The 9,770-nt window shown below is 36.4% G+C and overlaps 1 protein-coding gene across 6 annotated transcripts in view; it reads right to left on the bottom strand.

The window, feature by feature from the left end:
* Prex2 (phosphatidylinositol-3,4,5-trisphosphate dependent Rac exchange factor 2) overlaps positions 1–9,770 on the bottom strand; it is a 308,733-nt gene that overhangs the window by 202,969 nt on the left and 95,994 nt on the right. For 5 of the 6 annotated variants that reach the window (XM_029556999.1, XM_029557000.1, XM_008854785.3 and 2 more), the window contains one exon: positions 5,535–5,638. The exons of the other annotated variant lie outside the window; for it this stretch is intronic. In XM_029556999.1, coding sequence (XP_029412859.1) covers positions 5,535–5,638 — 104 coding nt within the window. The remainder of the gene's footprint in view (positions 1–5,534; positions 5,639–9,770) is intronic. 6 annotated transcript variants of the gene reach the window in all.

The raw sequence follows: 9,770 nt of genomic DNA, 5'->3' as shown, positions 1-9,770 counted from the left end.
AAATATACACAAAGAAAATTTTTATTTCATTTTATTTTATTGGAGGTTTGCAGAGAGTTGTTGTTTTTGTTTTTTTGTTTTGTTTTGTTTTGTTTTGAGACAGGAGCTCTCTGTAGCCCTAGCTATAGGAACACACTATCAACTGGAACACATTGTGTAAACCAGGTTGGCTTCCATTCCACGAAGATCCACCTGAGTGCTGGGATTAAAGTCATGAGCTACCAGACCAGCCAAAAAGAAAATATTCTAAAATCTCACTTAAAGCAAAGTGTAGTACAGTAATATATTCAATACCTTAAAATTATTCTAAATGTTTATACTGAGAACAAGAGCTGCATTTTTTATTTTAAGAGATTTAACTTTTAAAGAACATTTTATTAAAATAAAATAGAAAAGTGGTATTATGCTTCCTAACCTACAAAGAGACCTGGGTTCAATACCCATCACATCAAAATAAAACAAAGCAAATGAACAAACTATATTAAGACTTAAAAAGCTTATGCTCTCTCCTTCCAATCTGAGTACTGTCTTGGAGCCTGTAGGTTACCCAGCACTCAAATACACACCACATGTTCTATGTCACCATTCTTCACTCCTGACTTCTATCAAACCACATAAACTAGTTCTTAAAAGAGAATTCAAAAATTACTATGAAAGTTCATCTTAGGAAGTTCAGTAACTTTCCTACTTTTGTTTTTATATTAGATCTTTTTACAACTTTATGATCAAACTAATATTCTCAGCAACAGTCCTCAAAGAAATAAGTTAGAGTCACTGAAATGAACTTTGAAATCCAGAGAATGGCTGAATGCAAATCTGGATATAAACTAAAATACTATTGCCCTTACCTAACATAAAAAGTAACTTGGTAGAAAACAAATATATATATATTTTTTTTACCTTTGAAGGATATATCATCAATTAAATTTTTCTATGCCAAGGAATAACAATGATAGTATACAAACCATTAAACATTATACATAGAATATATCATAATATTTCTGAAGGGTTTGGGGTAAAGCAGTTGGCTATGAAGTGTAAAGCCTTGGGTTTGGAGCTTAGCACTGAAAAACAAAAGACAAAATAATTGTTTCTTTAAAAAATTGAGGGGATGGAGAGATGGCTCAGCAGTTAAAATCACTGGCTGCTTTTACAGGGGTTGCAGAACTCTTTTACAGGGTTCCCAGCACCTACATGATAGCTAACAACTGCCTATAAATCTAGTTCCAAGGAATCCAATGCCCTCTTCTGGCCTCTGCAGCAATTGCATGACATGGGTGCAATTACACACATGCAGAGCAAACACTCATATATGTAAAATAAAATAAAAAAATAAGGAAATGAAAATTTTAAAAAGATTAGAGATTTATTTACATGTCATCTGAAAGCTAATTGAGTCCCATTCCAAATACAATTATTTCTCTTGCTAGCTTTGAACTAAAGCAATGCAATCAATTTTCTGATAGTTTCTGTCTTTTCTATTGCGCATTTTATTTTACATCTATAGACTATAACGGTAATAAGTGTTTCCATAATTCAAATGAAATGAATATTATTCCATTTAAATTTCCATCAGAAGTTCCAGGCATGCTTAAAACTCTACCTCAACTCATTCAATTTTATTATTTCTGTCTAGAGAAGGTGTAGCTCTTGAATTTTGGTTTCAACAATGTCAGTTAAGTCTGATAATACTTTTCCATTCCTCATTCATCTTATCCAGCATCCAAACATGGTATTTGGCAGTGGACATAATCAGCTTAGCCCAGATCTTTCAGGACCAGAGGTCCTGATTTAAAATCTGAGCTAGCTGAAGGCTAGGTAATAAGTGCCAGACAGGAGAAACCTCCCTTCAAATTGTTGATCAGATAGTCCAAGAAGAATCTCAAAATAACACAGGCTATTGCCACAGCCTTTGATTACCTCCCAGAACTTGAAAGTAAGACCCTATTGCTGAAGACAGGACATACTTCAGAGACAGGACTTGGAGAAATGGAGCTGAAACTGACCCAGAAGTCTCCTCCCTGAAGACTAGCTCTCATAGTTTTAGAGGACACTATGTAAGCTGCTAAGGGAGAAAAATCAATCAATGGGAATTGAACCTGGGTCCTCTGCAAGAATAGTCAGTACTCTTAACCACTGAGCCATTTCTCCAGTCCCATATTATTATTTTTCTTTTATAAAGGCATGCCGAATCTAATTTGTGCCTCCTAAATGTTCTTGGATGTGGATCCATCCGTTGGAGTCTGGTCAACCTAACAGGCAAAACACTCTTGAAAACTGACTCTCAGTCTCCCAGTAGCTATCAATTATCAATAGATCTTCACTTAGGGGTGGGGTTTCTTGCCCACCTCCCGGACCCATGCTGGATTTTTATCTGGCTTGGGCTTGCACAGGTCTTGTGCACCGCATTGTTCTTTCTGCCAAGGATTGCTTAGTCTCTCCAGGGTCTTTTTTGCTTCTGTATGAATTTTAAGATTGTCTCTTCTAATTTTGTATAGAATGTCACTAGAATTTTGATATTGTGTTGAGTCTGTAGACTGCTTTCAGTAACACTACTCATTTACAGTATTGCTTTTGCCAATTCATGAACATAAAAGTTCTTTCTATCCTCTGGTGTGCCCTTTAATTTCTTCATTATCTTAAAGTTTTCATTGTGTAAGTCTCTTACTTTCCTGGGTAGATTTATTCCTGGGTATTTTGTAATGCTTTTTTGAGTGAGATTCTTCCCTGTTTTCTTTCTTGAAAAATTTGTCATTGTTTTATTTAAAAAATGACTGATTCTAGTATGTTGATTTTGCATCCTGCTCTTTTGCTGAAAGTATTTATTCATTCAAAGAGTTTTCTGGTGGAAAGCATCTGTTATGTATAAAAATCTTTTAGAGTGTTTAGGTATAGGATCACATCATCTGTGCACAGGGGATAATTTTGACTTCCTCCATCTTTATTTGTATCTTTTTAAGTTTTTCTTCTTTTGTAATGTTCTACCAAAGACTTTGAGCACTGTGTTAAATAGGAGTGAATAGAGTTGGACCTTTTCTCATAGACTTTACAGGAAATTTTCTCTTTTTCCATGTACTGAAATGTTAGGTATAGATTTGTGATATATAGTATCTATTATGCTGAGGACTGTCGCTTCTATTCTCACTTTCCTCAGGCTTTTTATCACGAAGAGATGTCAAAATTTGTCAAAAGCCTTTTACATCAATAGAGGTAATCATGTGGTTTCTGTCCTTGAGTCTGTTTATGTGCTATATTATATTTACTAATTCCCATGTATTGCACCAACTTCACATCCTTGTGATGAGACTTGTTTATTTGTTGGTTTTTTTTTTTGTTTTTTTTTTTTACAGAATGGTCTGAGGCAGGTTAGTCCTTTAATGGATTGGTAGACTTCAACAGTGGTTCTATCCATAGCTTAGGTTTCTCTGTTGGGAGATTTTTAATTATTGCTTCAATTTCACTGATTGTTATGGATCCCCTTAAGTTGTTTATACTCTATTGATTTAATTTTCGTGAATCATGTTTCTAGGAAGAAATAATTTATTCTAGATGCTCTAGTCTGAGGGAATTTTTCAAGGTATTAACTCATGATTCTCTGAATTCAACTGGACTCTGTAGTTGCCACCTCTTTCTCACCTCTAACTTTATTAATTTGGCTCTTCTCCCTTTTTCGGTTTGTTTAGTTATGGGTTTGTCAATCTTTTTTCATTTCTTTGAAGAACCCATTAATTACTGTTTTGTTGTTGTTGTTGTTGTTGTTGTTGTTTGGTCTTTTCAAAACAGGGTCTCCTTGTAGCTCCAGCTGGCCTGGAACTCATTATGTAGACCAGGCTGGCCTTGAACTCACAGAGAACCGCCTGCCTCTGCCTCCCAAGTTCTGGGACTACAGGCATGCACCACCATGCCTGGCAGAACCCATTATTTGTTACTGTGCATTAGTCTACAAAATACTGATGTAAACGAAAGTTCCAGATACAGAATAAAAGTATGAAAAACAAGATAGAGGAAAAGCTTAAATAAAGAAAATTAGAGGTAAGAGAAAGGATATTGTAATAAGTAACACTGAATCCCACAGGACCATTCAGAAATATTTTGAGAAAATATAAGTCAATATATTGGAAAGGTTCTAGGCAGATATGGCCTATCAAAATTGAAATGAGCATATTAATTCATTTTTAAATAACAGTCAGTAATAAGCATTGAGATTAAAAACAAAAACAAAAACAAAAAAAAACCTCTAATAGTCTCCTAAAAATAAAAGCCAGGACTGGACAGATCACAGCTGAACTTTCCCAGACTTACAAAGGAGAAATAACATCAGTGATCGTCAAACTTTTTCATAAAATGGAAATGCAAAGAAAACTTTCAAAGCCATTTTATGAAGCCTGTATTATTCTTATACTAAAAGCGATAAGGATACACCAAAAAAGAAGACCATAGATTGATATCCTAGATGAACATAAACTGAAATTTCTCCAACGAAATGCTTTCCAACAGAATTCAGCAGCATGGTAAAAAGATGATACGCCATATGACGTTTGTTTGAGTCACGGTATGCAAATAAGATTCCACATATGCAATAAATAATGGTACTACATCACAGAAATAGTCAAGGATAGAAATCATGAGATCGTCTCAATAGACGTAGAAAAAGTCTTTGACAAAAGTCACTATTCCTTCTTGAAAAGCTCTGAAAAAAGCTAGAAGTAAAGACTTCATATAACAAACCCACAAACACCAACACACTGACTGAAAAGCAATGAAAATAATTACTATAAAATCAGGAACGTGTGGCGTGCCCCTTCCCACCATTCATACTGAAACATAGCACTTGAAATTGTAGTCAGAGGGATAAGGTAAGAGAAACAAATAAAAGGTATACAAATAGACCTAGACAGTAAAAATTATAAAATAACAAAGAATCAAGTTGGAGAAGATGTAAGAAGACAGAAAGAACTCCTATGTATGTAGGCAGGGAGAATTAATAATATAGCTAAAATGGCCAAATCTCAGAAGAAAACATTTACTCTTTAATAATAAAGTACTTAAAATTAATACTTAAAATTACTTAGATAACCACCACGCAATTTCCCTGTACAGGTCAACTGGCAACTATCCATGTGTAACAGTCACAGCTAAAGCAAACTTACCATCTTTCATATTCTATGGTAAAAATGTTATACAACAGAATATCATACATATAAATATTACTTCAGGAGAATTCACTCATGAGTTTCTGCACACATACTTTATAACCCAGCAATTGTGACTGTCCTGTGGTATTAAAGCAAAACAGACACACTCAGACACAGCAATGGTGTAGCTACCTTTCAGTAGTTTTTCTTTAAGGCTACTGTGTTTCAACCAAGCCCAATTTTCAAGTTTCACAGGAACCCAGTACACCTTCATCTCACCATACTCCACTGCTCATACAGCAAGTGTACCTAACAAAGCATTTGTATATTCTGATGCATTGCAGGTAAATTATTCAGCCAAGGTTCCTGTCTTATGAGGGCTTTACTGATGGCACCTACCAGTGCCGTCATCCACATTCTCCACTTCCATCACCTCGGTGTTGATCCGGCCTCGAAAAACGTACCGATGTCCATCTGTAGACGCCTTGCTGTTCTTTAACCGTCTTGAAATGAAGGAAGTCACAAAGATTTTGTTACTGAACTTTAACAGTGTAAAATAGCATGTTTTAAGAAATTCTTTGGAAAAGGGGCCCCAATTTGATCAATACCAAGAACAGGTTTTGGCAGGTGGTTTTCCTTGAGTCTTCTTATTCACAGTGTTACTGGCTGCTGCACATTCTGTGACTGACATACAAATTTTAGGGGAAGAGGGGACTTACTAGGCAGGGTCTCAAGTGTCCCAAGCAGGCCTCAGGTCTGCTATATAACAGAGAATGATCTTGAATTTCTGATCCTCCTGCCTGCACTTCCCAAGTTTGGGATTACAGGTGTGCCTGGCTATACCAACTGTATGGCGCTGGAGATCTAGCCCAGGGCTTCTTGTGGAGATCTAGCCCAGGGCTGTTTATGTTACAGTAGCAAAAAGCCCCTGGGAGAAGGCTGGTCAAAATAGAATGTGGCTTGAAGACTTAACTTTCCAGTTTTGCCAGATCACCTGGTCATAGCAGCACCCTAGGAGGGCAGGTTCACCTTAAATTATGCTATAGAGATGGGAAGAACACCAATGCATCAATGAGATGGTGAACTTCTCCTGTCTGGAATCCCCCCCCCCCTTAGTGCTGTTCTTGTGGGTCTAGGTCGCTGATGTGTGGCTCTCTGTAAGTCCTGCCCACCTTTCCAATTTCTCCAGAAAAGAATAACATCACTTTTCTTTTTCTCTTTTCTAATCATGCTTTCCTTAATGCTTGGGGCTGGGTTTGGGGTTTACCCTTTGCTCTAGGACTCCCTGTCCCTGTCATGTAGCTGCTAGCTGCCAGGTGTCTCTCTGACCTCCAAGGTGGCTCTAAACTTTTTTTCTTCTTTTCATTCTCATTCTCAAGGCAGCTGCTGAGATCAATGGCTTCCCTGCCCTGAGGGTTTTTCCCTAAATTCAAATAAAGTTGTCCTGAAGCTTCCATTTGAGTACATTCTTAAATTTTTTTATTAGACCCTCCAGGGGAGCCGGTTTCTCCCCTGTATCACTTGTACACTAGGTATGCACTCTACCAAATGAGTCCATGATATATGAATTTAAAAATTAGACTGAAGTTTTGGGCTGCAGACTGTAGCACAGTGGGTGTGCAGTTATGCACATTTCCTCAACATAAGACTTCAACACTGTCAAGCCAACCCGGTTGCTGTAATGCTGCGTTTGAGATTTTCACCTTTGAGTCTTGTTTTCCAGTTGCTGGTAATTTCCACTTTTTAAAGCCCAGATAAACAAACAGTTCTACTGATTCTTCCTCAAAGAAACTGGCAAAGCTGGAATTTTGTAAGTGGAGCAATATTCAGCTGTAAAAATATTTTTCTTGGAACTGGAAAGATGGTTCAGTAGTTAGGAACATTCGTTGCTCTTGCAGAAAACCCAGGTTTGGTTCCTAGCATCCACATGGCAGCTAACAACCATCCACTCTGTCCCTTACTCCAGTTCCAAGGAATCCAACACCCTCTTCTGACCTCTGTGAGCATTGCATGACACAAGTGCACTTATATACATGCAAGCAATGCATTCATACACATAAAATAAAAAATTAAATATTTTTTCCTGTACTTCTATGATATGATCACCATATACTTGTTAAGCAAGACTTTTAGTACATTTATAATCCTTCTTAAAAGCCTTATTTTTAAGATAATCTACAATTTGAAACTAGAAAAAGTGTAACAAAATAAAAATTCCACCCAGGTCTACATATGGACACCCGCAACAAAGAACTCCACAGCTATGTATTAGAATAATTAAACAAGGAACAGGGTTTTCTTTTAGTTAAATAGTAATTAAAGAATCTCAAAGATTATGCAAAATTTTAAAACACTCAGGCAATCAAGAGATTTCAACTGACATAGTCTTTAATCTGACTCATTAACAAAAGTTGGGGTAGAATTTAATATATGGAAAGAAAGATTAATATATCCTCTCATATAGACATAGCTAGCACAAGATAAACCACTTGTCCACTAACTGCCATGCCCACACTCCTCTTATCTAAGCAGAGACCTTCCCTAAGGTGACAGGATGACACTGGGAGCTGTGTCCAGACCCTTCACCTGCCCTGACTCCTTCTTTGGAAAGCACAACATGTCTGGTTAATCAGTCCTAAAATCCTTCATCTACATTAGCAGTCTTTCATCACTACTAAAGAAAACTAAAGTCATCTGACTAGAGAACCTGCAGTCCCAAACCTTCACCAACCCACACTCCAAATAATGCTCACTTTGACCACAATTGCTAAACATCCCTTCTTACAACTCCTATATAAATACCATAAATAAGAAGTTCAGGTCAGGTGCTAGGAAAATTGGGATCATAGAATGTCAACATTTATGCTTATATTCGGTTCACATTATACACTACAGCAGGCATTTTCCAAACATCAAATATTTAGCTGAGTAATATTTTTCTTCTTAAACTTATTTGGCAATTACAGTCGAAGCTGCATAATTTCATTATTTGTACATTTATGTTAAGTACATGAATATGCAGGTAACTATATGTTCTACAGCATAGAAAATAGTATCATATGAGATATAATTTCTTGTGAGTTGGTGATTTTTTTTCTCAAAACCAGTCATATGTAATAGGTTCAATATCCTTGAGGACAAGGGCTGGAGTGATACCTCAGCACTTAAGAACACTGACTGCTCTTGAAGAGGACCCAGGTTCAGTCCCCAGCACCCATATGGGGGATAATAGCCATCCATAACTCCAGTTCCAGGGGGTCCAATGCCCTCTTCTGACCTCCTCAGGCATTATATGACACAAGTGCACTTACATATATGCAGACAATACACTCATACACATAAAGAATTTTTTTTTAATATCCTTGATGACAGTTTTTGTTGAAGGCAAAATAATCATGGATACACACACACATAACACAGACACAAGATACACTAAACAACACAGCATACACACAAATACATGCACAAACACATACGCAAATAAACACACACATAAACACACAGACACTCACATGCCCACACAAAAATACACATAGTCACAACATATACACACACACAGAAAAGAATCCATTACTGGGTCCTGTTTTCCAAATTATTCATTTTCTTTATTATTCTTCTTTGAAGTTTGAACAGGTTTTGTATCTTAACCAGATGATGTTGAAATCCAATATGAAAATCTATCAAATATCTGATTAATACTCTAACATGTGGCTTGAATTGAGATATCTTTGATTTCTCAAGAAAATGGCTCTATATAAAAATTAAGGACAATCTGGTTTTGTGTGCTGAAATTGAATATTTATATATTCATTTCTTTCTTGATTTTATATGTATAAGTGTATGCCTCCATGTAGTGCAATGGCCATGGCAGTCAGAAAAGAGCACTGGATCCTCTGGAACTGGGGTTACGGATGGTTGTCAGCTGCCGTGTGGTTACTAGGAATCAAACCTGGGTCCACTGTCCACTGCCAGCCAGTGCTCTTAACCACTGAGCCATTTGTCCACTAGATATATACATATATATATGTATTCTATAATCTTTCTCTTCTAACTATGTATTTTATGTTACCAGTATTCATGTACAGTAGCAAAAAGCTGAAAATAGCCTTAAAGTCCAGTAACAGAGAAGGAATATTTAAACCATAATTAATCAAATGGGATATTGAACCATTAGTATATCATGCAGCAGCTACAATGAATAAATTGTACAAAAGTGAATATACAAGTCAGAAACTGCTGAATAGAAAATATAAATCAGAAGAATTTAATTATTCTATGATAATATCTTAGAAAGTCATCAACAAGACAAACTAAGCAAAATCTTATTCACAAGTATTAAATATTACATCATAAATCAATTTTTTTGGTCTTTTTTTGAGATGGGGTCTCCCCTGTGGCCTCAGCTGGCCTGGAAATCACTATGTAGACCAGGCTGGCCTTGAACTCACAGAGATGCACCTGCCGCTGCCTCCAAAGTGCTGAGATTAAAGGCATGCACCAACACACCAGGCCCACAAATCACTTTTTAAATTAGTCTATCATAGCTTTAACAGCATTAAGAAGATACAAAGAAGGGACACCCAACCTAAGACACTACAATTATTTATTTATTTATTTATTTATTTATTTATTTAT

This window comes from Nannospalax galili, unplaced genomic scaffold (genome assembly GCF_000622305.1).
Source record: "Nannospalax galili isolate Female #2095 unplaced genomic scaffold, S.galili_v1.0 scaffold247, whole genome shotgun sequence".
Lineage (NCBI taxonomy): Eukaryota > Metazoa > Chordata > Mammalia > Rodentia > Spalacidae > Nannospalax > Nannospalax galili.
Note: the sequence above shows the minus strand (reverse complement) of the source record. Positions and strands in the feature narration are given on the sequence as shown.